This window comes from Lutra lutra, chromosome 10, assembly GCF_902655055.1.
Source record: "Lutra lutra chromosome 10, mLutLut1.2, whole genome shotgun sequence".
Taxonomy (NCBI): Eukaryota; Metazoa; Chordata; class Mammalia; order Carnivora; family Mustelidae; genus Lutra; species Lutra lutra.
Genome location: NC_062287.1, coordinates 65904520 through 65931893, shown reverse-complemented (window position 1 = coordinate 65931893; position 27374 = coordinate 65904520). Strand labels below are relative to the sequence as shown.

Sequence of the window (27374 nt, the reverse complement as noted above, 5' to 3'; positions counted from 1 at the left end):
GGAACTCTCCCAGGAGTGGGGAATTTATTACCTTAAAAAGTAGCCTGTTTCATCTCAAATAGTTCCAACCACTAGAGAGGATTCCCTTGCCTTGATCTGACCTTTCATTCATTGGTCATGCACTTATCCTTTGGGGACAACAAAATTACAGGAATGAACTTCAAGTATCTGAGAAGCACTTTTATTTTTTCCCTGCACCATCTATTTTCCAGGCTAAAGATCTTCAGTTCTTTAAAGACAAATTCTTGCTTCCTTCATAGTACTTCCCCTTTTTGGAACATACTCCAATTTGTCTGAATCCTTCTTACCACTCAGAGTGCAATATACTTCGTATAGATTAAGGTGGAAAAGAAAGTAGAACTGTCACCTCCCATGTTTTGGGAACCATATTACTATTAAGACAGGCTGAACCTTCACATAAATCCATCATTGTTTAAGAGGTTTCTAGGGAAGTGCACCAACTTTCCCAGTATAATTGGGGTTTGTGGATAGCCTTTTGCTAATGTCAACCCCTCTGACCATATACTTTGTCCAGCACCACTGATACCACTGCTGCTGAAATCCAAGTAAAGGTAATAGAAATTACTCACAGAGCCAGCCTTTGGGTAGATCTATTGCTTATTTCATCCATACAGTGGCTGGTTGGGATAAGTCACATAGTATGCCCTGGTCTTATAGTCTCATTCCCAAGAGACAGGTTGAATCTGTTCAGTAGGGCTTCTCCCTTCCTGTCTCACCTTCTCCTCTAGCTATTCTTCTGTTCAGAGAAATTTCCCTCGGCATTTCAGTATTCAAGGTTCAGCTCAAACACCATTTCTAACATGGATCTAGTCTAAAACTTTATCTCACCTGTTCCAATTTTCAGAGTTGGGGATCCTTTTCTGAGATCCTGCCACTTCTCTTACTTTCAAAGTCTTAACAGTTACATTGTTTTCATCCTGCCTCCAACCACTGGACTCTTCTCCCCAAGGAGTACCACATCTTCATCATCTTTAAGTCACCAGCACCTGGCACAGGGCGTGGTAGGGCCTGTGTAAAGTCAGTGTGGTGAATGAATGAATGATTTAGTTCATGGATTTCCTACTTGAGATGAGACTTCTTGAGTTGACCAGCAGAGGTCACCCCAATTGTTTGAGAGTTGAATGGGGCTACCATTCCACTGCCGAGACTGATAGAAGTCAAGATGGTGGTCACATTGACCAACCCCGTGGCTAAAGTTCTCTGGTTCTTTAAATACCAGTCGACAAGCAATTTCTCTTCTAGTTATCAATGATGAATCAAATCCCTGCCTTCCTCAGGAAGCTCAGTCATTGGTGTGTATGTTGGATAGGGGTATCTGTCAGAGTTGTGGCTGATGTCAGATCTGAGCCTGACCACAACCCTCTGGCTCTAGGCCCTCGGGCCTTCCCTGTGGGACCAGAAGAATATCTAGTATCATGGGAGGTGGTAGGGCTTTCTGACTTCCACCTGTAGCTTCCTGCAGCCAGCACCCTTACATAGGACCTAGGACATAGTAGGTACTCAGTAAATGACAGTGTTCTTTATTTTTCCCGTGTGCGTCCCAGTAGCCCCTGACTATGTCTGAGGGCAGGGTCTGCATCTGGTGGCTTTCATCTGCTGACTAGCAGATCAGCGACTTCAGGAAATCTCTGAAGTTACAGAACTAGGCTGGTTGCTTGTTCTGCAGGTCCCTGAAGGCTTTTTCCACCCCATTAGGGAAAGAGGACCTGGAGGTGTTTAGTAGGGGAGGAGGCTAGGTAAAGGCCTATGGACTCTGGCTGAGCTTCCTGGCCTGAAGATCTCCAATCAGGTGGCCTCTGTGAGCACCTACTCTGTGCTCACTGCTCTATATCATTTCATCCTTAGAACATTCCTGCATGGGAGACATTCTTATCTCTATTCCTCTGACAAGGAAAGTGAGGCTCAGAGGTAAAGCCAATGTTCAAAGCCACACAGCCTATGAGTGGCAGAGTGGGAACTCAAATCCAGGTATAAGGTTCCAAGGCCTGTGTTCTTTATACCTTGCTATCCTTCGTCTCCAGACTGAAACCTCACATTACTGGCCTTTTCTAAGAAGAAGCAGAGGAGCCAGGCCCACTGGTTCAGGTCTGTTGGAGAGATCATGATCCTAGACCTCTTGATTGGTGAGAAACATGAAAAAATAGTTAGTAGTTATAAGTAACAGTAGTTAGTAGTTACAAGTTAGGACAAGTAGTTATAAATTACTAGGTATAAGTAAAACCAACCCAAATTTACTTAAACACTAAGAAATTTAATTGTTTGTATAACTGGTGGGTACAGAAAGAATTCAGGCTTCAGGTGAACTTTGGTCAGAGATTAACCTTTTTTTCTGCAAGTGTCTTGGCCCTACTGCCTTCTCTATATGTGTCAGTTTTATCCTTAGTCTGGACTTCCAAATGGAAAAAAAATGGCATCAGTAACATCAGGTCTTACATCTGTGTGTTCTACCACCCAAAGCAAGATAAAGCACCTGGGTCCCGGAACACTGCAGTGTGCTCACTGGTTTACAGTGGACCTATTTTCTATCCCTGAGCCAATCACTATGGTGAGATAAGTGAGATTATGCTGACTGGGTCAATACCAGCTGGGCCTCAAGTTTGCTACACCATGAGACAAGATAAGCCTGGTTTCTGGGGAAGCAAAGAAAGGCTGCTCCAGGTGGACACTGCAGAAAGTACACAAGATCCACCCTGGCGGAGCCTCCAGAATCACAGGCCCGTTGAGGGTTGCCCTCAAGTGAGAGAGCCCCATACCAAGGGTCAGAAAAGATGTTGATGGACATGAGGCCAGCCATGGGGTACAAAGTCAAGAAACAACCTCCTCTTACTCAACCCAGGGAAGGAAGGCTATGTGGTAGAGTGAAAAGAGCCTTGGCCGCAAAATTGGAAGATTGGAATTCAAATGCTTGGTTCTTTATATTATTTTGGCAAATGGCTACCACACTCTGAAGCCATTCTCTCTTCTATAAAATGTGAATACTAATACCTACATCAGAGATCATTATGAGGATTAATTAGGTGATGTTGGAAATGCTCTTAGGATAGTGCCTGGTATGTAGTAGGCGCTTAATAAATGATACATAAGTACAAATCTGATCCCAATGGAATGTTCTCCATTAGCTATGACTTTGAGGAGTTTGAAGGAATTTTCTCCCTTCTGGGATAGCTGTGTTTACTCTAAGGACCAAATTAGATGGAAAATCTCTAAGGTCATCTCCGACTTTGTAAACAGAGCAAATGAACAGGAGGAAATGCAATTCCAAATGCCCTCTCCTAGCCTAGTCCAAACTCTGGTGTTGATGCAAACTCAAGCAGGCTTTTCTGCAGCTCCTGGCTCCTGGAAATGGAATCCAGCCTGGGTCAGGGATGGGAGTGGATTTGACTTGTCCTTTTGGCGTCTCCTCAGCCTGCGGAGCCCAGGCCTCTTGGAGCATCTTGGGGCTGACGCCGTGGAGGTTCCGGGCACACGCGGCCACTCCCGCCAGGAGGCTGCCATGCCCCACATTCCCGAGGACGAGGAGCCCCCTGGAGAGCCACAGGCAGCCCAGAGCCCCACCAGCCAAGTAAGTGCCCCCTCCTTGCCTGCAGTTAGTCTGGCAGGGGCCAAGCCAAGTACCCTGGACTGGTGCCACATCACTCAGCCTGGCTAGAGAGTTTGCTGACAGCCTGTGCAGGCTGCAGTGGGCACCTGGGGAAGGTATGTGGCTGCCACATTGAGGAATAAATACCCAGAGTCCATTTGAATTGGCCAAGCCCCCCTGAGAGTGGAACCTCCATGTCTGACTGAAGTTTCCTGGGAGGTCCAACCACCCTAACCCTGAAGGCACCCTCCTAGAATGGAGAAAGACCTGGAGGAGAACTGTCAGCACAGAGGGCCTTGTCATGTCAGGATTATGGTCACCAGCAAAAGGCCATTTAAACTGAGTCTACTTAAAATGAAGATCAAAATTTTATACTAGATAGTGGAAAAGATTTTCAGTAAAATTGTATTGCAAAAAAAAATGATGAAAAGAAACTTAAAGGATCTCATTGTGATTGCATTGTACAAATGAAATTATGAAAACAAATTATTTTAGCTGTACATATAACAAAAATTGATTATGTGCTCCTTTTTTTAGAAGGAAAAAAGAATTGTGTTGATTTTGCCATTGGTGTATTCTTTATGCCAACATGATAATTTGTTCACATGAACCACATCCCTCACAATTTTACTTTACAGCACCTCAGTTAAGAGACTATGTGTTTAATATTTAAGGACTTCATTCATTTTCCCAAGGACCTCTATGGATCCTTCAATATGCAAATCATTTTCTCATAAAGAACCTATCTTGTCTCATCATCCTTGTAATTTTTTCTTTGTTATCTAATCCAGCTCCATTTGCTCTTTACTGGTCCAAGACCTTGCATGTGAAGTTTTCCAATTCTGTTTTCTTTGATTTTATGAACTTTGCAGTTGGTTTGCACTTGTACTACCCCATCATATCTGACAGATGTCCGAACTGACCTCAGCCTGAAGGGATTTGTTAAGGGAGGGAAGGATGTATGAGTGAGCATTAATTTGGTAAGCGGGCAGACAGCGAACATTTTCATGTTCGGATGACATTTGTTTTCTTGCATGTCATAATTGTGGGAACTCAGATAGTAAATACTTAGAAAAGAATGGCTTCTTGTATCTCCCTCTCCCAAACTTGGATTAAGATGTTGTAGAACTTGGTACACTTGGGGAGCCCTTGAATTTCTAAATGGCGGTAAGCCAAGCCCCCATGCATTTGGCCACCAGCAGTCAGCTCAGTGTTTTATTGAACCTCTTCCAGGAATGTCATGGGGCTGGTGGATACTGTATGTCAGTTGGTCTCAGTGGCAGGTTGCTCTCCTATGGGTGATGTCTGGTCTTCCCCAAACTGGGTACTCTGTTGCTGCTGCTTTTCTACCACTGCTCCTAACCAAGCATGGACAATTCCCTTAAAACACTGGTAATAGTGGGCTATAAGTTTTAGCCAACAAAAAATTTAATACACTGAAAGTTTGAAGATGAAAGAAGGTTATGACAGCATAAAGCAAGAGATCGCATCTGGATTCAAATGTGACTGCTCCCCCTTCTCAGTCATGACTTTCCCAGGTTCTGTCCCCTTAGCATCCTTACTCCCTAGCCCTGGGTTCCTTCTTAACATGGCCCTTCCTGACCCCTTCCACCTCACTAATAACAACAGTGTGCTGAAGCCAGATTCTGATGTAAAATCTGGCTCCTGAATCCTAGCCAGCTCCCCCAAACAGCTGTCATGCCATGCTCCCCAAGAATACAAGTGCTCTGAAAGAAAGAAAGCAAGCATAATTAATTGGCAAAGCTGCAACGCCACTGTTAGTGAAGAGATATTTTTACACTGAGTTTAGTTTACCTTTAGTTCATCATCTCATCTCTCTAAATAACCTTTAAGCCTTCTCAGGAGACTAAGACAAGATAGCACAAAAGCCTGATAGCCCTCTTGACCATTACGACTTCAAATCACACCTAGGTGCAGCTCCAATGGGTCAGAGGTGAGCATGAATTTCCAGGCACAGCCAAACCAGGGAAGGGAATCCATGAGCTAATCACACACTTGAGGGTCAGAGAGCCCTAACTGAATAGCAGGAGCTCCAGATTCCAGCTTTCCACAGGCTCATTCTCCTTGTGACCTTGAACCAGAACCAGACTTCTGTAACATGAGGGCATGGACTCCCATGATTTCTGAAGGGTCTTCAAATGCCATGATTCTATCTCTGTGCCTTTGGGAAGTCAAGACAATAAAGGAAGTGTTTGTGATACCCGTAGCCTCTACATTGCTGGAGCCCAGCAGGAGAAGGACCCATGAGGACTTCAGGTGAGCTAATGCCCAGGTCCTTAAGGGAGGACTATTAACACGGGATTTAAGAATGTGGGCTCTGGAGTCAGACCAAGCTGGGCTCCCCCACATCCTGGTCAAAAGACCTCCTGTGAGCCTGTTAATTTTTTTGTGCCTCTGCTTCCTCATCTCTTCCTCTGGGCAAGTGTTAGGGGCTGCCTCCTAGACTCTGATCAGCCCAGCCCTCTAGCACCTTTTTGACTTGCAGGACCATGGGGCTGGGGCAGATTAAACCCTAGACTGAAGATGACATCAGATGCAGTATCTTTATATTCTCTGCCCTTACTGATAGGCACTAGGCCTCCCTGAGTGCTCCAGAAGTCCATGGGCATTGTCAGTGAAGAACACTTCCCTCTTTGACCCATCAGACATCTACATTGGGCTTCTCAGGCAGCCACAGCCTCAGGGAAAGGTCAGGCCTTGTGAATAGGGCTGGAGTCTCCAGGGGCTGGAGTGCAAGTTCCTGGGAGCAGCGGAAATCAGGCAGCCAGGAAAGCCGGGTTGGCGAGGAGGATTTCGCTGAAATTCCTAGCACCGTGTGAACTCCTTCTCTGTGAAGCAGGCAAAGAACCAGAGCATCCTTCTGAGTTTACAGCTCCCCCGGGTCCAGTCCTACTTCTAGCTCCTCAAACCCCAGCCCCCATTTCCCATCACTGACATGAACACTAGCTGAGAACTTCTCACACAAAAACACAAAAGCTGCAGACCTAGATCCTGTTTTTCTCTCTGCATGCATGCGTACACACACACACACACACACACACACACACACACACACACACCCACACCCTTGAGGTCCCTAATCAGAAGCTGTAATCAAGACCCACAAAGAAATAAAGCTTCTGGACAATGCACTCAGTGAGGTTATGTCCTGAGTGTGTTTTCTGGGTTGGCCCTAGAACAGGGAGGGGCTCAAATGAATAAGCTTATAGCCAAGAGGTTTTGGCAGCAATAAAAGCTGTCAGGATACAAGTCTGGGACCTTAAGGGACCACAGAATGACGGATCATCAGAGCTAAGAGCTAGAAGGAATACTAGATTTCATCTGAGACCCTTCCCTCCCAGGCAGGCAAAGTTCTGCATAGTGTGACCCCCCCAGACAGTTACCTGGAAGCTTGTTAAATCCGGATTCCTCTGCCAACCTAGGCCTATCAAATCAGTGTCTTCTGGGTTGGATCTTGGGAGTTTGTAGAAGTAGCTCTATACAGAGGAACTCCCACCTCTCAAGGAAATTTGTGCTGTGGTTGGCCAGTTTGGCTTGCTGGTCAAGCTGGTACTTCCTCCCTGTGACTGCCCCTCAGTTCTGCCCTCCACAACTGCCTATAGTGGGGTGAAAACCTACCGATGGAGGAAGGCAGTTTATGCATCCTTCCAGAGTCCCTTTTCCTCTCTTCCTCCAGGCATTGCTCCCAGATCTCTCCTTTGGGCACATACCTACCTGTCTCCCCTAATCATGGGGCACTAGACCTGGCCCTGGGCCTGAGAGGCAGCAAGACCAGGACATCAACCATTTCCTGGCCTGTGACCAGCAGCCATGTCAGAAAGCTGACTTGTTGGAACAGCACGGCTTCCTCAGAAGTGCCTTGTAGGGGCGCCTGGGTGGCTCAGTGGGTTAAAGCCTCTGTCTTCGGCTCAGGTCATGATTCCAGGGTCCTGGGATCGAGCCCCACATCAGGCTCTCTGCTCGACAGGGAGCCTGCTTCCTCTTCTCTCTGTCTGCTGCCTGCTCCTCTGCCTACTTGTGATCTTTGTCTGTCAAACAAATAAAATCTTAAAAAAAAAAAAAGTGCCTTGTAAACCTGAATGTGCAAAGACTTTCAGGTTAGCTCTAACAGCTGGCTCTAGTTTCCACCCAGACAATCCCCATCCTCTTTCAGGGCTTTCTGGAAGTCCCCAGGTGCACGTCAATGTGAACTCATAAGCAGACCTCCATCTTTCATGTCTGTTTCAGTAGCTCCCCTTCCACCACCCCCTGACGAACTCCCACCCCCATCTCCATTGTCCACAACACTTAATAATAATGCCATGCAGTATTCTACTATATTAACTTTTTAAACTTTCAATCAACCTTATGAGGTAAGTATCATCATCCCCATTTTGTAGCTGAGGAAGCTGAAGCACAGAGAAGTTAAGTAGCTTCCTTCAAGTTTGTATAGCTCATAAGCAGCAGGCCCAGGATTTGAAACCAGACAGCCTGGCAGCTGGGGCTCTGCCTCTGGGGCCCTCTATGGGAGCCCTGGGTGCCTGAGGACAGGAACTGTCCTGTTCTTTTGAAGTCCTTTTCTGAGATAGCCAACCTGGGCCCCGCAAATGCACTGCCATGCACACTCCAAAGCACTATAGGGTCTTACTTCTGCTTGCCATCCTCTCCAATGCCTGAGCCCATGGGGCCAGAAAATACAGCTCAGTGTCACACATCCTGCTGAGAAACTGTGCTTCCTATGCCTTCTTCATTCTTTCTCAGCCATCAGACAATAAAACAGCCCAACTCGATGCACACTGACTCCTAAAAACACAGATCACTATGCAATTCCTGGTTCTGGCCACACACGAGTTACTCCCTCTGTACATCTCCCTATATGCCTACTTTGTACTGCATTTTCTGATCCTCTAGACAACTTGATGCTTACCCATGTTATACAGCAGCATCTTTTTGACTTAAGATTCCTGCAGCACTCAACTAACCAGTAGCATCCCTGCTCCCACCGCTATCCCCACCTCCAATTTTTAATTAACTGAAAATTAGGTTGGCATGTGCTCTGGAGAATCAGCCCTCTGTGTGTGGCCCTAATAGCAAGGGATTGGTTGTGGAGCTCCTAGAACCTCTGACCACAAAGCTGCTGGGCCTCCTCTTTTGGCTCAGAATTGGGGATCATGGTAGCTGCTGCCATGATGAATCTGGAATTCTCTCCCTGTTTGTGTCAGTGTAGTAAGAGACCCATCCTAGCTTACCAACATTTGTCAGTGGGACAGACCCAGAGCTGAGCATACTCAGCTGTCCTTTTAGAAGAGAAAAATACCAAGTGGGCTTCCCCAAGCAGCCAGGGAGTTCTAAAAGGGACAGGAAATGTTTCCATTTCATAGGAATGCAAGGTATAGGTATTATGGCAGTGTGGAAAGAGCTGGGCTTCACATCCCTGAGTGGGACCTGGAGTAAGTTACTCATTTGCCTGTTTCCTCATCTGTAACCTGAGACTTACAGTAATAGCTGCTAACAACAGTGAACCTTTAAGGAAACTTTCCTATGTTCCAGACACTGTGCTAGGTTTGTGGGACACTTTATCTCATTTGATTTTCAGAAAATCTCTGTGGGATATGTACTGTTGTTATCCCCATTTAGGGATGAAGATTTGAAGCACAGTAAAGCAAAGTAATGTGTACTAGCTAATACAGCTAAGTCACTGAGCCTAGAGTTAAACCCCAGGCAGCTTGACTTTAATTACCAGAATAATATATATAAAGTGCCAAGCAAGGTCCTCATCTCATAATAGGCTCTCAGTCCCTAATACAGCACAAAACAGTTTTTAAAAAGATTTTATATATATTACTGCAATCAATGCCCTAACCCCACTGTGAGAACAGCAATTATCACCCCCAGGGAACTGGAAGTTTGGAGCAGTTACGTATCATATCCAGATGCAGGGAAAGAAGCTAAACACGGGGAGCCTACCATGTTCTAAACTAAACTCTTTATATTCATTATCTCAGATAACCTTCATGATGTCCTATAAGTTAGCTATGGCTATACCTAGTTTATGGATTAGGAAAACAGGCTTGGGAGGTTAAGTCAGTTGTCCAAAGGATATAGCAAGGAAGTGGCAATGCCTGGATTCTATTGCCTCGTGGCTGTATGCTGAGGAAACAGGGCTAGAATTATTATATTTTTCTTTCTAGTCCAGAAAACACCCCACTATAGCATAAAAGAATTTAAGCACACAGGAAAGGGACAACTATTCACTCATACATGATAGGCACCCAATAAATATGGAATTGAGTTGAATTTACTTAATACAGTTGACCCTTGAACAACATGGGAGTTAGGGACGCTAACTCTACTGCATAGTTGAAAATCCATGTATAACTTTTGACTCTTAAAAAACTTAACTACTAATAGAAAACTGTTGATTGGAAGACTTTCTGATAACATAAACAATCAAAAACACATATTTTGTTATATTATACATATTATACACTACATTCTTATAATAAGTTAGCTAGAGAAAAGAAAATGTTATTAAGAAAATTATAAAGAGGGACGCCTGGGTGGCTCAGTTGGTTGGACGACTGCCTTCAGCTCGGGTCATGATCCCGGAGTTCCGGGATCGAGTCCCGCATCGGGCTCCCAGCTCCATGGGGTGTCTGCTTCTCCCTCTGACCTTCTTGCTCATGCTCTCTCTCACTGTCTCTCTCTCAAATAAATAAATAAAATCTTTAAAAAAAAAAAGAAAATTATAAAGAAGAGAGAATACGTTTAGAGTACCATACTCTTAAAAAACCCCACATATAATTTCTAACCCGCATTCAGAATTAATTATAAACATTTATCGAATTCATTCAACAAATGTTTATTAAGCACTACCTAAGGCCCCACTCTTAAAGAGTTTACCTCCCTGTGGATTTACAACCTAATGACAACTACTTTCTGATCTAATTTGCTTTGTGTTCTCTTCTCTGATCAGGAATATGAGGATCCTTGGTCTTGCTATCCCCAGAAATATCTAGAGCTTACCAACATGCTTTACCATATAAGGTAGATTGCCAGCTTTTCCCTTCATTTTATCCCCTTGGCTGTCCAGGCCCTGTGTTCACTGGCCAGGAGACTGGGGTTCTGTCTATACCTCCCCATAGACCCCTTGGGAAATGTGTGAGAAAAAGGTTTGGGACCCAAAGAATCAATGGTCTGTAAGGAATGGGATTAAGACAAAATAGACAGTGCACATAAAACCCTGGGAACCTGGTGATAGCTGTGTGGAGTGGGGACATGCCCTCACCTCACTTGATGAGAACCCTCATGCCAGGCTTCCTTTTTGATAGGCACTGCTCTAAGCACTTTATGAGCAGTAACCTCACAACAACTCTAGGAAGGAGGTATGATCATTATTCCATTTTACAGATGAGAAAACTGAGGCAGGTAAGGAAGTACACTCCAAACACTAGAAACTGGCCAGTACTTTGAATGTCCAATTGAGGGTTTTGAATTCATCCTCTCTGAGCTTATCTTCATTTATCATTACCTTTTGCAAGAACAGCCTCAATTACAATCTTCAATGAAATATCTTCAAATGAATTATCAGTAAAACATTAGGAGCTAATGTATGAGATATTGAAACCATCTATTGGGCACCTGCCATGTGGTCTCATTTCCTTAAGGTAGATATTATTATCTTTATTTTATAGAAGAAGAAACTGTGTCTCTGTGAGGGTAAATAATTGTCAAAGGCCACATAGTTGTATCGTGGTTGTGTAGAGATTAAAACCCGAGTTTCCTGCTAAAGTGTTTCTGTTGGCTTTATCTCCTTTCTTGTCCCCACCCGACAATAAAGCCAGTGTCCTAAATATCAAAGGCCCCACATATGGGGGGCAGTTGCTTGATATCCCATCCTTTATGGAAAAGAAGCTTGGAAAGGGCCAAAAGGACAGTTCCACCAGGATGGCTTCTAGTGGTTCTGGTCACAGAGTAACAATGTGAGATTGTAGCTGTGGAAGGACCAAAGAAAAAGCAGAGAAAGTGTTTTGGGAATTTTGATTGTTACAGAAGGTCAGGAATGTATATTAAAACTACTTGTCTTTAGTTCCTATAGTGATCAAAAAAGTAGCTTACTATTTTTTGTTTTTCTGATTCTCCTGTCTCCTATCTTATGCTACACATAAGCTACTTAGGTCCGGGCTGTGTCTTTTATGTGTATATCTCCAGTTCTTAGCATAGGCTCTAGTAAGTGGTGGGAGCTCAAGGAAGGATGGATGGATGGACAGATGGATGGATGGATGGATGGGTGTGAGATAGGTTGGGAGGATAATAATTGGGTGGATGGATGGATGTGTGATAGGCTGGGTGGGTAGGTTGAGTGGGTAACTGGCATGATTAAATGCCTGGATTGGAGAGAGGAAAAAATGGAGGAACAAAAGGAAAAGAAGGGAGGAGGAGAGGATAGAAGATGGTGATGAATGAATGGTTTATTGGGTATACATTCTCCACTAAGTAGGACTAATAGACAATGCATGTATTTCCACACTCCTCGTGTCTGTTGGCATGAGAGTGAAAACAGTGATGAAGAAGGCAGGATAATCCAGTGGTTGTTGATCCCAGGCTCCTAGGGATAGAGTGGACAATGGCAGAAAAGAGCATTCACCAGAGGCAAGGCAGGCCTTGGGTGCACAGGGGGATCCACAGGGTGGGCACTAAGGAACTTAGGGGAGCCAGGAACTAGTTCTCAGTGCTTGGCAGAGAAGAGCCCCATGTCCAGCAGACTTCAGCAGAGGAATTTCTGCTCTCTCCCATGGTCTTAGGACTTGCTGCTGGAATAATCATTTTCTCGAGAGTCCCCAGGGTCCTTTTACCCTATGACAAGAGGATCAACTTCTCTCTGTGGCCAGGGCCCCTTTCTACAGAGGCAGTCCCTATTTGCCCTCCAGGCTATAAGAGAGGGACCTGGGGATACAAACCACCACAAGGCCCAACCTCTACCACCACCCTCACTATCATCATCATCATCATCATCACCATCATCATCATCACTATTATTGCTTTATCTTGTCTAATCCTTAAAATAAGTCTGGAAAATAGGAATTATTAGCTCCACATAACGTTTAAGAATATGTAACTCAGAAAAGTTAAGTGAAGTGCCCAAGGTCATCTAGGTGGGATTCTGGCTAGGTTTCTCCAACTTCATTTCCCCACACTGGCTTCTAGTAGGGTCCTTCTTTCTCAGGCTGTCTGCCAGGGCCCAAGTATAGGAACTAAACTCCCCAGTCCTGCCAGGGCTGGGGCTGGAGCTGTTGCTTAGAGCTTCTTAGTCCAGGCCTAGTCATGTGACATTGGGGAAAGGAAGATAATATTCCCGTCTATGACACTGGCCTATATTTATCCCTGCACCCAGGCGGTTAGGAAACTGTTGCACATTCCTGGGAATTTATGAGTGAAATAAACATTTAAATGTTTCTATAAGGTTTATTTAAGGAGAACAAAGTGTGACCTGCTGGCTTATTATGGTGAACTTGTGGGAGATGGCCTAGGCGCCTAGTGCTTGGCTGACTCCAGGGAAGGGAAATGGATCCCTGGGGAGACTGGGCCCGTGGAAAGGTAAGGGGATGACCCTGCCATCTCTCTTCCAGCTGTGTGTTCAAACTTGTGCTGGCTGGAGGGCTTCCTAGAGGAAGGGGTTTGTAAGGGAGGGAGCAGCTTGGAAGAATAACAGGAGAGTGTCAGAGTATCCTGCCCATACCAGGAAACAGGGGAGGTAAGACAAAAGACCAGGGGAACAACTGTAAGAGTAGCATGGTGGAGTGGGAAGGCCAATAGGCCTGGTCTGTAGTCCTTCTTTCCCACTATTTACCAGCTGTACAGCCTTGGGCAAATCTGTTTTTTCATTGATAAAGTGGGGATTGAAGGGGAGAAAAGGGGGAGAGAAAAGAAATATATCCATAGCCTATTCCATGCTTAGGGACCTCACTTTCCTCTTCATGATTTGATGACATCAGGAGGCATTATCACCCCCAATTTGTGGATGGGTATCTTGTTCATTTGCAGAATTGCTGGAGAGGATGAAATAAGGAAACATATCAGAAGTGTCTGGGACAGGGCCCCCCACACAGTAGGTCTAAGAAAGTGTCATTGCCTTCTACCCACATTTGTTCCCTTTGCTTCTTGTGTCTTTAACCCACACAGGGAAGCTCTACTTCATCTGAGGGGCAGGTGGTAAGAGAGCAAGTGGAGCCAGGTGAAGGTGGTCTTGGAGAAGGGCTTCTCTGAGAGTCAATGATTACAAGACCACTCTGGGAGTCATTGATTACAAGACCACTGGAGCTTGTGTTGTCAGATGCCCTGGGAGATGCTCTGTGGCTTCATGACCAGAGGGTAAGGCCCTCCTAACTTAACTCCAAGTGGTTGATCAGACCCAAAACTAAAAACAACAGGGGCGCCTGAGTGGCTCAGTTGGTTAAGCCGCTGCCTTCGGCTCAGGTCATGATCCCAGGTCCTGGGTTCGAGCCCCGCATCGGGCTTTCTGCTCAGCAGGGAGCCTGCTTCCTCCTCTCTCTCTGCCTGCCTCTCTGCTTACTTGTGATTTCTCTCTGTCAAATAAATAAAAAAAAAAAACTAAAAACAACAATCTTCTAGGAACCAAACTCCAAAGTAATTAATTCAGCCACAAAGGTAACAATAACAGAATATGACATCTGACACTTAATGAGCAATTTACTAAGTGCCTAGTGCTTCTATGAGCTTTCTACTTTGAGCTATAGATTTAATGAAATGAAAATACAGTTATGTCCATGCAATATTTGAGACACACACAACACTAAAAAAATTATTTGTTGTTTATTTGAAATCCCAATATAACTGGACATCTTGTATTTTAACTAGCAATCTTATTTCTGTATTAATTCATTTAATTACTGTAACTACCCTGTGAGATAGTTTTTTTTACAGAACAGGTAACCAAGGCACAAAGAGGTAAGGTAACTTGCCCAAGGTCACACAGCTAGTAAGTGAGTAGCTGTATCATGCATGAATTACTCTCAAGCCCAAGGCCCTTGAAGTCCTAAAGTGAGTAACTTCACTGGAAGCCTGTGTTTGGACATGCTGCACGGCAAGCTTCCTTGAGGCCCTGTCTTCTGTTTGTCAGCTCAGGGTGGGAGCAGGGAGGAGTATTTACACGCATCGCACACACTAAACTCTGGCAGAATTCACTCCAGAGGGTCCCTGGAATCTCCCACACTCTCCTGGATTCCTGTCTCCCTAGAGCTTGCTGAGCTGAAACAGCTCACAGAAGACTGAGTGTTCCCCACAAAAACAGTTTTGCCCAGAGCTTGTTCAGCTATTCTTTGTACCGATTAGGGAAAGAACACTTTGATTTTATTATTGCATATTCTGCACACATTGGAAGGAGAGAGCAAGGAGCATTCCAGGACATTCCGTCAGGGGATTAGAGGATTTCTCCCTGATTGCTTTATGCCTCCTGGTTTTTAAGCAGCTTTGAATTGTGTGTGTTTGTGGTTACATGCTTGGCACTTGCCTCCCGTGGCTTGTTTCAGCCTTTCTGTGTGAGCACCTCTGCCCTTTTCTGAGTGAGGGTGCCTATAGCCTCATACATGACAGCCACCTCAGGAGAGCTTTGCTGAAAGTGGCCTTTAGCCAGGAGGCAGAGAAAACTTCCACCAGAAAGCTGCTCCTCCAGTGTGTTGCAGACCATTTATGTCACAGTCAAAACTAATGGCACCAGGCCCTGGGCGCTACCTGGGGTGGGTGTGGGGGGTACTTTCCTCATTCCCCATCCCACTGTGCTAACTGAGAAGCATTTCAGAGACCTGCCTAATTCACTTTTCTCTTCCCAGGCCCTAGCATGATCATAGCACATAATAAGCATTCGGAAGTTTGCTGGATGAACGGGGAGAATAAAGCGTAATAATGTGCGAAAGTGTACACAATGACCTCTCTTAGACCCTAAGACTTTTGAAAACTAAGTCAATCATAAGGAGAAAGTTTAGACAATCTGTACAATAAGTAGATGGATGGAGCTGGAAGGGTAAGTTGAGGAGGGAGGGAGAAGAAGAAAGGCTTCAGGTGGGGAGGGTAAGGAAGTGAAAAGTCAAAGGGCTGGCGTGAGAGTGAAGAATGGAGTTCTTCTTCTATTGCCTTTTTGTATTTGCTGAATAATTCTTTAAAGCAATTTTTCTCAGAGCCTGGACCACATGGATCACAGATTCATTAGGTTTCAGGTCAAACAGTTTAACTTCAGAGTCAAACCATGGATAGTTAGAAGCATGCATTTCTCTTTATCTCCTAGGGATGTTTATAATTATCAAATTTTCTCCCAAAAAAGCCTCCTTTTTAAAAATCTTAGATCTCATTGCTGGTTACTTCAAATTGCTTTGGGAAATAGGCAGTCTGTCAAGAAAATTTAATCAATAAATTAATTATATTCTACTTACTTAGCAGCCTGAATATATAAAATTCTTGGAGGTATATATTATAATCCCCTCAGCACTAGCACAAATTTTCTTTCAGAATGCAACATGAAGAAACTGATGTTTGGTTCTCCTGCCCCTTTTATGCAGACCTACCCCATCTGCATTAATGCCTGCTGGGAATTTAAAAAAGCCTACCCCAAGGGATGGCAAAAACCATATGATATTATAAAATGAAAATGATATGTTAGCCAAAGTGCATTTCTTCCTGTTCGCTCGTGGATTCATACCAGATAGAAATTCTCTAAATATGAAAGCCACAAATAAGGTAATTTCTAGAGATCAAACAGTCATGGTCAAAATAAACTCCACCCAGGGAAGGAACTTCAAACATACTGTAATCACAGTCAGTGTTTCAAATGGAATTCCCCCATGAGGCTGTGTGGAAAGAAACCTCATCAAGATGATGTCGGAATTATACAAGATGATTAAGTCCTAGAGATCTACTGTACAGCTTAGTGCCTAGAGTTAACAATATTGTATTGTATACCTAAAAGTTTGCTAAGAGGGTCGATCTTTTAAGTGTTCTTATCACAACAACAGCAACAATAATAATAGTAGTACATAAATAAGAAGGCAGGAAGAAACTTTGGGAAGTGATGGATAGGTTTATGGCATAAATTATGATGAGGGTTTCACAAGTGTATACTTAGCTCTAAATTCGTCAAGTTGTATACATGGAATATGTATAGCTTTTCATATGTCAGTCATACCTTAAGTGGTTTAGAAAAGAAAAGGTGTCATGAATGGAGGAGGCTTTAAGCATAAACCTCCTGTGCTCCAGAAAACCAAGATAGGTTAAAAACTGTGCACACAGGGACAGTAACTTGGATGCCTTCAGGGCCAGGCAGGGAGCACAAATGATTGAAGCAAGCCAGCAGAAGCAGACCAAAAGTTACTCTGCAGAAATGTAGACCCAAGATTGCTTGGTCTCTTGGTTTTTTCAGGAAAAGCAGGAAATCCAGAATTTAGGGAATTCCAATTATAGAATGTTAGCAACTAATATAAAAACTTATAAACACTACTCACATCAAACAGCCCTCTAGGTCTCTGATTTGTACCACAGAGAATTTGTAGCTCAGAGAAAAGGCTTATTCCCTAGTTGAGATCCGAGAAACCACATCAATAACAAGCCCTTGTAGTGACATGAAGAGAAGCCTCTGGATAAACTTCAGCCCTTCTTTCTGCTCACTGGAGAATCCACACAGTAGAAAACCTCCCCATTCCTCCCTCTTTAGGGTAAAGTAAAGAGGCACCTGCCCCTGGCCCTGCCTGCCCCAGCTCCAGCCCATGACCTGCCATTTTGACACCCTGATTCCCCTTTTTGACCCCAGCAGCTCTTCTGGATACTGTTCCACTGTGTGTCATCAAGACCCACATCATGACCCAAGATTCTCCTGCTTCCCTCCTGGCCCCTTGGAAGGCCCCAGCCTCTCTGCTGCTTGCTGGCCTCCTACCAGGGGACAAAAGGTGGGGAGAACTGAGTAGAGCCATTGTTCATTTTAATGATAATTGTGATTAATGGGTATTTGTATATTATATGAGACTTATCAAAGCGTATACACATTCATCATTTCATTTTATTCACACAAACTTCTTCTGAGACAAAGCAGGCCTTTTGACCATTTTATAGTTATGGGGACTAAGAGATAAGGTAACAGAAGGACAAAGCAAGTGACCATCAAGAATGATCATCACTAGTTCATCAAGTTTATACTATCCATCGAAGGAGCTGCTGCTTCTTTGGGATACTTTCTGAGGATCTCTTACAAGAGGAGTCCTTAACAGAAGGATGGATATCTGTGTCCTTGGAGGGACTGGAGCTCTGGAGTTATAAAGGACAGTCTGGCCAGTTCTGGTTCCAACCATAAGCATCATGCTGACTCTCTGTCACTCTACCCTGGCCAACTGTGGGTGTCCAGATGGAGAGTAATACAGCTCCAATTTATTGAAAGTTCCTCAAAATTCCTAGAAGGATGATGGATGCTGTAATAACTGGAAATTTTCCTCATCTCAACCAATGTGTGCCATGATGATCCATGAATGGAACATCTGTCAACATTTCTATGTTCTCTCTTTTGTTGGTCAAATTAATCCCAAACCCGACCTTCAGTGTTCTCCATCTCCAAAACCACAAAAATCAAACTCACTGGAGTAATGCCCAATGTTAACAGAAGCTGGCTCAACCTTTTGTTCTACTTCCATTATTTGCCCCTAAATTAGCTTCCCAGACCTAAGTCCAACATAGGTGTGTTTGTATGTGTTGTAGGCTTCCCCCATCAACAAACAATTATTTGATACCAGCAGGATGTCCAAGAACTCACTCAATTCTGACACTATCTACCTGGAGATGGATCCGTAGGTAAAGGGTTCCTTCCTACTGCCCCCACTTCAGGCACCAGTCACAAGCCCAGGTTATCACCTGTGCTTCTGATGGATTGGCTATAATTTAGAGGTTCCCATAATCTCCTCATCAGGTGTGATAATTTGCTAGAGTGACTCATAGAACTCAGGAAAACCCATTTATTCACTAGATTAATGATTTATTACAAAGGATATTAAAGGATATGCATCAACAGTCAGATGAAGAGATGTAGGATGAGGTCCTGAATAAAGGAGCTTCTGTCCTTGTGGAGCTTGGGATGTGGCACAGTGGCATGTGGAAGTGTCTTGGTTCCCCAACATGGAAGCACTCTGAACCTCCTCCTCTTGGGTTTTTATAGAGGCTTCATTATTTAGGTATGATTAATTAACTCATTGGCCATTGGTGATTGATTCAACCTCTAGCCCCTCTCACCTCCTGGGAAATCAAGGGGTGGGACTGAAAGTTCCAACCCTCTATTCATGGCTGTTACCCCTGGCAACCAGCTTCCATACTTAGGTGCTTTGCAAAAGTCACCTTTATTAGCATAAACCCAGTTGTGGTGGAAAGGGTTTGTTATAGATAACAAGTCACCCATTTCACCTTTATGGCTCTGAAGGGAGTTTAAGAACTAAGGACAAGAGACCAAGTATTATAACAAAAAATCTTCCCATTGCTTTTATCATTCAGGAAATTCCAAGGATCTTGGAAGCTGTGAGCCAGGAACTGTGGATGAAGACCAAATGTCTGTGAAAAACATATTTTGGTCATCTGAATGACCAAATACATATATTTTCTTATAAACCACAATACTGCAGCACCCATCCTTGAACTTTCCTATCTTACATACCCCAGAGTCCATGCTCCAATTACACTGATAAATCCCCAATGCCCAGTTATGCCTTTTGCTAATGCTGTTCCCTTTGCCCAAAACCTCTCCCCTAATATCTTTGTCTTACAAGCTCCCATTCATCCCTCAAAACCTAGCTGAAATGTCTTCCTGGAGAGTCTTTCCCAGTTCCCCTGAGGAATTTTTTTCCCTTTCCTTTGAGCTTTCACAGAATGTGGTCCATAGCTTATCACCTTAAATTTATTATACTTCATTACTTCTCTATATTCCTTGCTTGGCTGTGAGGTCTTGAGGGTCTTCGTTTTTCAAGCTGCGCCGGACACATGATGAATAACTAAAGTGTCTCTGTTGAATGAGAGAGAAAAGTAATCTCACAGTAATATAACTATTGAAAACAGCAAGTCATGAGCTAGGTGCTTTCTCAATACTATTTTTAATCCTCACATCAACCTTGTGCATTGAATTTTATGATCATGGGGCCCAGAGAGCTCAAGAACACACAGCTAGTGGATGATGAGCAGAAATCTGAGCACAGTTCTGTATGATTCTTATAAGAGGCAATGCTGCTTCCTATTGCTTCCTAACCAGCCAAAGTCCCCGTTTCAACTTTCTTTCCATGTGTCCAGGGATTCTGAATGTTTCCCCCTCCTCCAATCCCTGCACCTCCCTCCAGCTGAAGAGGTCCTAGACCACAGGGATCTGGCATTCCCTGGTGGGACTCAGAGACACTTCTCCGGCTTACCCAGCCTTATGTTTGAGGCCAAGCAAGGGAGGAGATACAAATGAAAACAGGAACAGTTGGTTTCACTAAAAATTGTGGGATTTAAGAAGCCCAGATATCACTGTATGGGAACCACTTAACAACAAGTAATAATGTGAAAAGGAGAGAGGACCTCTTCCCCACCTTGCACAGTAAGTGCTCAAGAACACAGCTCAACCCTGGGCAAGGGCAGCTCCCAGGCGACAGCTTTAGCAGGGCCAATAGAATTGAAAACACTTTCCCCAGAGGCTCCAGGAAGACATAGTCCACCACCAGAGAAAGTGGCAATGGGGACCTACTGACCTGAAGCTCCAGGAAACCACTCCAACTGTGGGAGTTGGTGTGACATGCTTGAGAGTGCTGGGAGATAGGCCCTGGCAGGGATGTTAGGGTGTTCACAGAGAGCCCTGACAACACACACCAGTAAGGAGGGCAAGGAAGAACAGAAGGAAAATTATGAGAGGACATATAAGTAAACCCCTAGAGAGACTCCAGGCATAACTGGGAGTGATTTTTAAAATTAACATATAATGTATTATTTGCCCCAGGGGTACAGGTCTCTGAATCATCAGGCTTACACATTTCACTGCACTCACCATATCACATCCCCTCCCCAACGTCCATAACACTGGGAACGATTTTTAAATGTATGTACTATAACAGTAGGTGGCAAAAGAACCAGAGAGACTGTGTATTACTATTACCTAGTCCTATTTTTATCCTCTGTACAGAGTTGTGGGGAAATGCAGGTTGATGTACATCTTTATGGACCTTGCTGTATATCCTATATTGCTTTCATTTTATTCTTTCACTCACTCATTCAATCAATATTTATTACAGTCCAGATATGGTTTTACCATTCACACAGCCATCACAGTGTAATAGTACACCAATTTCACTACAACCTTACTAACCTAGAATGGAATGACTCATGTTTGCTATTAGTAGTTTTGTTTTGTTTAGTGGTTTTGAAATACCTCAAAAATCTAAGGACTGGCTAATAATATTTGTTCTAATTTCAGAAATGTGTATTTCTTCAGATAAACATTTTTCAAGGTTATACAATCAAACTGCATATTCCATGACCCATTGAACACATCACCTTTATCCAAATGTCACGATTACCCAAGTGTGGGATCTCACTGTATACCTACCCAGTGTGTGGGTGCTACCACCTGTTCTCCTGGTCTTCCTCCTTCCCCAACCTGGCTGGCTGCAGCCTGTGGCCTCTGCACCATTCTTTTTCTAGATAATTAGTGAGGACTAACCAGGGATGGGTTAGAGGTTCCCGAATCTTAGTTCATAAAAAGTAGACCACATTAAGCTCAGTGAGTGTCTGCTGGGGAATGAAGGAGAAACTGCCCTCTTTCTTTCTCTTTCTCTTTCTCTTTCTTTCTTCCTTTCTTTCTTTCTTTCTTTTCCCCTGAATAATCCAAATAAACTGTATTCAACCCTTATAAATATGGTTTTGAGTGTCATAATACTGGAGTAAATGCTCCAACTCTAGCTCCTGGAAGCTTCCACCATCCTAAGCCTAACTCCATCTGTGTTTTGTTCTGAACCACCAGGACCCTCACACTGCAGGAATATCCTGCAGTCCACCTACCATCATCCTGACTGGGGATGCCAGTTCACCGGAAGGAGAAACTGACAAAAACCTGGTCAACAGGTAAATCTCATGTGCCTAAACTTTGCACTGTGAAGAATAATATTTCCTAGCATGTGAGGATTAGTTGGCTTTTTATAAATCTTCTTTCTTGATCATTTTATTGATGAAACAGAATCAAGCAGTTTTTCCAAATGAGAGCAAGAGCTTGAGATTTGTCCATTATCTTTCCCTTCCCGCCCCCAAATTATTTTTCTTTTCCTGAATTTGGTTCTTGTACATTGCTAGCCTTTAAGCACAAATCCTAGCAGGGTAATTTCCCATAATAACTGCCCAGATAGTTGCAAACAGACCCGAGAGATAAGAGTCTTTGACCAAAGAATCCTGCCTCTGGGCAAAGTGGGTCCTGGGAGGAAGATGACCCCTTGGGAAGGACACTCGCTCATGTACACAGTGATGTCCCTGACTCAGTTTGACCCAGCACTAACATATGCATTGGTCTGGCTGGAGTAAGACTGAGTGCCATTTTCAAAAAGCTACAAAGATCATTCTTACACAAAAATATAGTGAGCATGTGTCAAAGATTTATTTAACTCATCGATGAGGAAACCATCAGGATGACAAAGTCAGTTCAAAAGAGGATACAAGAAGCAACATGGACGGGACTGGAAGAGATTATGCTGAGTGAAATAAGTCAAGCAGAGAGAGTCAATTATCATATGGTTTCACTTATTTGTGGAGCATAACAAATAGCATGGAGGACAAGGGGAGATGGAGAGGAGAAGGGAGTTGAGGGAAATTGGAAGGGGAGGTGAACCATGAGAGACTATGGACTCTGAAAAACGATCTGAGAATTTTGAAGGGGTGGGGGGTGGGAGGTTGGGGGCACCAGGTGGTGGGTATTGTAGAGGGCACGGATTGCATGGAGCACTGGGTGTGGTGCAAAAATAATGAATACTGTTATGCTGAAAAAAATAAAAAAATTAAAAAAAAAAAGAGGATACAAGAAATGGAAATACAGATATAATCTGTGGGGAGGAAAAGAATGCTGGAATAAGACGACTAAGTTTGATATAAAATAGGTTAATGTTCCATAAGACAATGAAACCTTGTTTTTTATCTTTCTTCCCCAACAGAAATAAATCATCTACATCTCTACCAGACAATTATTCATATTTTATCAGTTTTCTACAGTTAGATGTTCATTCAAAGTGGGGGGCCTAATGAAAAGTAAATAACCAAAGTTACATTTCCTTAGAGCAGTTTTTCAAAAACTTTAGCAAGCAGGGGTGGGGGCATGTTCAATCACAGATGGCTGGGCCCCATGTCCCAGAGTTTCTGATCCATTTGGTCTGGGGTGGAAACTGAGAATTTGCATTTCTAACAAGTTCTCAAGCTTAGGCTTATAAGATGATGCTCTAGAATGACTTTGAAAGAATATACAGGTATCTATTTACCTATTTATAAGCTATGGACAAATTTTCTTAACAAGATGACTCTGTTCTGTCTTTCAGAGCTCACAGTCCCCACAGGAGGCTTTCTCACCGACACCTGAAGGTTTCCACTGCTTCACTGACTTCTGTGGGTAAGGGCTAGTCTAATTATCTTATTTCTGCAACCAGACATAGGGGTCCAGCTGAATGTATGTTTGAGCAGGAAGACCGAGATCTGGCAGCTCAGCCCCTTCCCCTCTCCTAATTCTCAGGCAGGTCTATACCTACAAGCCCAAGAAAGCAAAGTCAGTCTGCCCCTCTGTGTTTGGGTCCAGAAGAAGTATGATATCTAATTTTAATTTATTTTTGTAAAAAAGACAAGGCAAGAGGGTAAAGAGAAAGATGAGGAAGTCAAAGAGACAGAACAGCAGGGTGAAGCTCAATTCTGGGCCATAGGGTGCAGAGTCCTCCACCTCCTGCTAGAAAGGCCCAAATCCAGGTCGGCATGTGTTTGAATGCACAGGTCACTGCCCCAATCACCAGCTCATTACCCAAATGATTGGGTAATGTTCTGGGTCTGTTCTGGACCATTGGAACACAGATATAATATATATATATATATATATGTATATATATATATTATAGATTTGGTCTCTGCCTTCATGTTGCTCATAGTCTATGAAGAGACTGAGAAGTGAACAGATATAATCAGAACACCATATTATAAGGCCCTTTAAAGAAGTGTTAGGGAAACTGAGGCAAGAAGGGGATCAATTCTGTCTGGGGAGGGGGAAGGCTGTCCAGAAGACAGCATATTTGAGTTGTGCCTTAGGAAGTTGGACAGATAGAAAAAGAAAGAAAAATCATTCTGGGTGGAAGAAACAACATGGTAGGGGAGCAGGAACCATAACAGAGTAACTGAATGCTCTGCTGCGTGAATTAGTCAGGAGTCTTTCAAATGATAGAAACCTAACTCAAACTATCTTACACTAAAAGTACATACATGCAGAATTTGAGAAACAAGGCAGAGGATCATGGGGGAAGAGAGGGAAAAATGAAACAGGACGAAACCAGAGAGGGAGACAAACCATAAGAGACCTTTAATCTCAGGAAACAAACTGAGGGTTGCTGGAGTGGAGGGGGTGAGAGGGATGGGGTGGCTGAGTGATGGACATTGGGGAGGGTATGTGCTATGGGGAGCACTGTGAATTGTGTAAGACTGATGAATCACAGACCAAAAGATAAATTGTATGTTAATTTTAAAAAAGAAAGAAAAAATACATACACACACACATACATACAAATAAAGCCAGAGTTTGTGTTTTCAAGGAGTGCTGAATCCAGGTGCTCTAGTTGGATCATTAGCAATCGGCTCATCCCATCTCTCAAATATCCACTCATACGTTAGCTTTCTTTTTGGCAAATGGCTACCAGCAACTCCAGGCTTATATCCCATCAGTGGAAAGAAAGTGCTTCTTCTGTGTACTCAACACAATTCCCAGACTTGCCTCTCCTTGGCCTTCCATGATGATCCCTGAATCAATCACTGTGGACAGGGGGATTGAACTCATCTATTTGCCAAGGCTCGGGTGAGGTTGGGGGATAGGGTTTAGCTCCTTCTTAACTAACATAATTGAGACTCAGCGGGGTTTCACCCAACGCAAACTGAGACCTCACCCAATGCAAACGACTGGAAGAAGGGGGAAAGGGGGCTAGAGAGGCACAATGAAAGTTGTTCACCATCAGCAGGGAGGGGAAGGGCCTTTGGAGAAGTATGTGGGATAGGTAAAGATGCTGGGTCCAGTCTGGCATTGGCACATGACTAGGGACCATGAGGAATCCTGATGATGTGAGGCAGAGAAGTGTAAGGTCAGATATGGCTCTTAAGAAGGTCACTCTGTGGCAGTGGGAGATGGGAGGAAGGGGATAGTGTGAAGGTAGAGGACCTATGAAGCAGCTGTTGTAATTGTGCAGGTAAGATCTAAGGAACAAGAGTGGAGAGGAGGCACAAGTTCCAGAGATATTTCTGAGGCAAATCATGATCAGGACTTGATGATCAGTTGGTGGGATGTGAAGAGACCGAGGAAGGAGTGTGGAGTGATTCCCATGGTTCTGAGCAGCTGGGGAAAGTGGTGTCATTCACCCAGAGAAGCGCTGCTGGAGAAGAGTCAGTTCTGGAGAAAGGTGGGGGTAGATAGTGTGAGTAGAGGAAAGAAGGGAGGGAAGGTGGGCGTGATCTTTTGAGTGCTCTTTATCCACACACCTTAAGCTCTCTAGCTTGTTGAAATAGAGACCAGAAAGAACAACACTCTAGGGAAAGATCGCATGGAGGAGGAGCTCCTGATGGCCTTCCTAATGGCAGAGTTTAGGACAGTACTGGGAACCTAGGTGGCTTCATGACTATTTGTTACAGAGGACCTGCCACAGCCACAGATGACAGACCTGCTGAGGCAGCCCTCAGTGGGCTGAGTTCGCTCTGGGCAGCTTCCCTGGGCTAAGGTGTGAGGGGCCAAGGATTCTGTGGTTCTTGCCCTGAGTTCACCCTCCCGCTGCAGACCCTGCAGGGCACGTTATTGACCTGGTCAATGACCAGCTGCCGGATATCAGCATCTCAGAAGAGGACAAGAAGAAAAACCTGGCGCTGCTGGAAGAAGCCAAGTTGGTGAGTGAACGATTCCTGACCCGCCGTGGGAGGAAGTCCAGGAGCGGCCCCGGAGACTCCCTGTCAGGTAGGATATACAGGTGGCTGCCCTGAGCCCCTCCGAGGTGGGGTAGGGGATAGGGAGGGCCAGGATCCAGTTGTAGTGGGAGGCCTGCTTCCAAGGGTGGCCTTTGATTTGCCTGCCCCTAGGAGCCAGGAGGACTGATCCTTGTGAAGATCTTGTTAAGAGAGGACATCTTACTCTATTTCAGAAGCTCTAAAATACTGATCCAACTCTAGCCCAGAAAACTCCGCTTTTAATTTTTGGGACCTATTGTGGCTTTCTGTTTCACCAAGAAATGTCAGCCCTTATGATACCCATGAATTTAACATGGATTCCCCATCCCTTAATCCTACATAGAGAGAAATCTCTGTGTGAGGCCCACGTACACAGGCTCTTGGACCTCCCTGCATGGATGGAGTCCTCCTGTGGTAGTCACATGGCAGTCCAGAATCAGCCCCTAACCTGACAAAGCAGTCCCAGTTCCCAGGGGTCAGAAATACCTGAAAGGATATCTTTGTTAGGCTGAAGTCGTAAACCTTCATGAATGCTGGCCAGTTTGTGTCTGTCTCCACAGCTGTTTCCCCGAACCTCAGCCCCGGAGCTTCTCTGAACTCCTCTCAAAGCAACTCGTTTACTGTCTCCACGCCACCTGGTGAGGTTCAGTACCAGGTTTCCTGTCCTGGCTTCTCCCTTTGGGTGGCAGCTGAGTCCAACCCCTGGTCCGACCAGGATGCATCCCATCTTGCAGGGTTTCTAGTCAGAACCCCTGTTTGGCCTCCTCCCCAGAGGACTCCCAGCTAGGCCTGGTCGGGCTGCCTCTGAGGAGGTAGATATACTTTCTGTTGGGGTTTTGAGCTAGTGTGGGGAGATAGGCCTTGCCCCGGATGAGTCTAGGTAGGTGAGGACAGAGGCAAGATTGTGGGAAAGGGGCTACAACTGGTGCTTTCTCTGCTAAGAGAGGACTCAGAGAGGGGCTATCCCAGAGCTTATTTTAAAAGGTCTCTATTTGAGCCACTCTTTTCTTTTTGGTTTCTTCCCTTTCATTAGACTGTGTACAGGGCCACACCCTTAAACCAGCTCGGAAAGGGGCATGGTGCCAGGGAGAACAGCCTGCCCTTGTCAGAGATGTTGGGCAAACTCAGGCTCTGACCAGGCATCCTGGGTTCCATTCCCAGTGCTGAGACTTCCTGGCTGTATGGCCTTGATTTCCCTCTGCCTCAGTTTCCTCATGTGGTTTCTGTGCTGATTAAATGAGGGCTCCCCATAGAACGTGACATGTGAAATGTACTTAACATGTCAGGCATTACTGGCAACCAGACCTGGGGAACCAAGGGAGGGCATTCTGGGGAGGTAGATATGTTTTTGCTAAAGGGACAGCTGATGGTCTGAGGGGCTAGACATCACTCACCAGCGTCTGGACTATTCCAGGTTTGGATGCATGCAGCGACCCACAGTCCCCTTTGCCTGGAGCACCACCACAGGTAACAGGGGTCCTGATCAGGGTTTCTATGCCAACTGGTCTCTCCCCTTATCCCTTAACCCCTGAGAGGCCCTCATGACCCACTGAGATGACGG

At 44.6% G+C, this 27374-nt stretch overlaps 1 protein-coding gene across 10 annotated transcripts in view; it reads left to right on the top strand.

Moving 5' to 3' along the window:
• The window catches only part of IRAG1 (inositol 1,4,5-triphosphate receptor associated 1), a 123517-nt gene that overhangs the window by 41204 nt on the left and 54939 nt on the right, over window positions 1-27374 (top strand). For 5 of the 10 annotated variants that reach the window (XM_047693286.1, XM_047693282.1, XM_047693284.1 and 2 more), the window contains 7 exons: window positions 3427-3583; window positions 17418-17553; window positions 21624-21724; window positions 23176-23246; window positions 25650-25823; window positions 26374-26451; window positions 27228-27280. In XM_047693286.1, coding sequence (XP_047549242.1) covers window positions 3427-3583; window positions 17418-17553; window positions 21624-21724; window positions 23176-23246; window positions 25650-25823; window positions 26374-26451; window positions 27228-27280 — 770 coding nt within the window. The remainder of the gene's footprint in view (window positions 1-3426; window positions 3584-17417; window positions 17554-21623; window positions 21725-23175; window positions 23247-25649; window positions 25824-26373; window positions 26452-27227; window positions 27281-27374) is intronic. The other 5 variants (XM_047693288.1, XM_047693287.1, XM_047693289.1 and 2 more) reach the window with 3 other exon arrangements.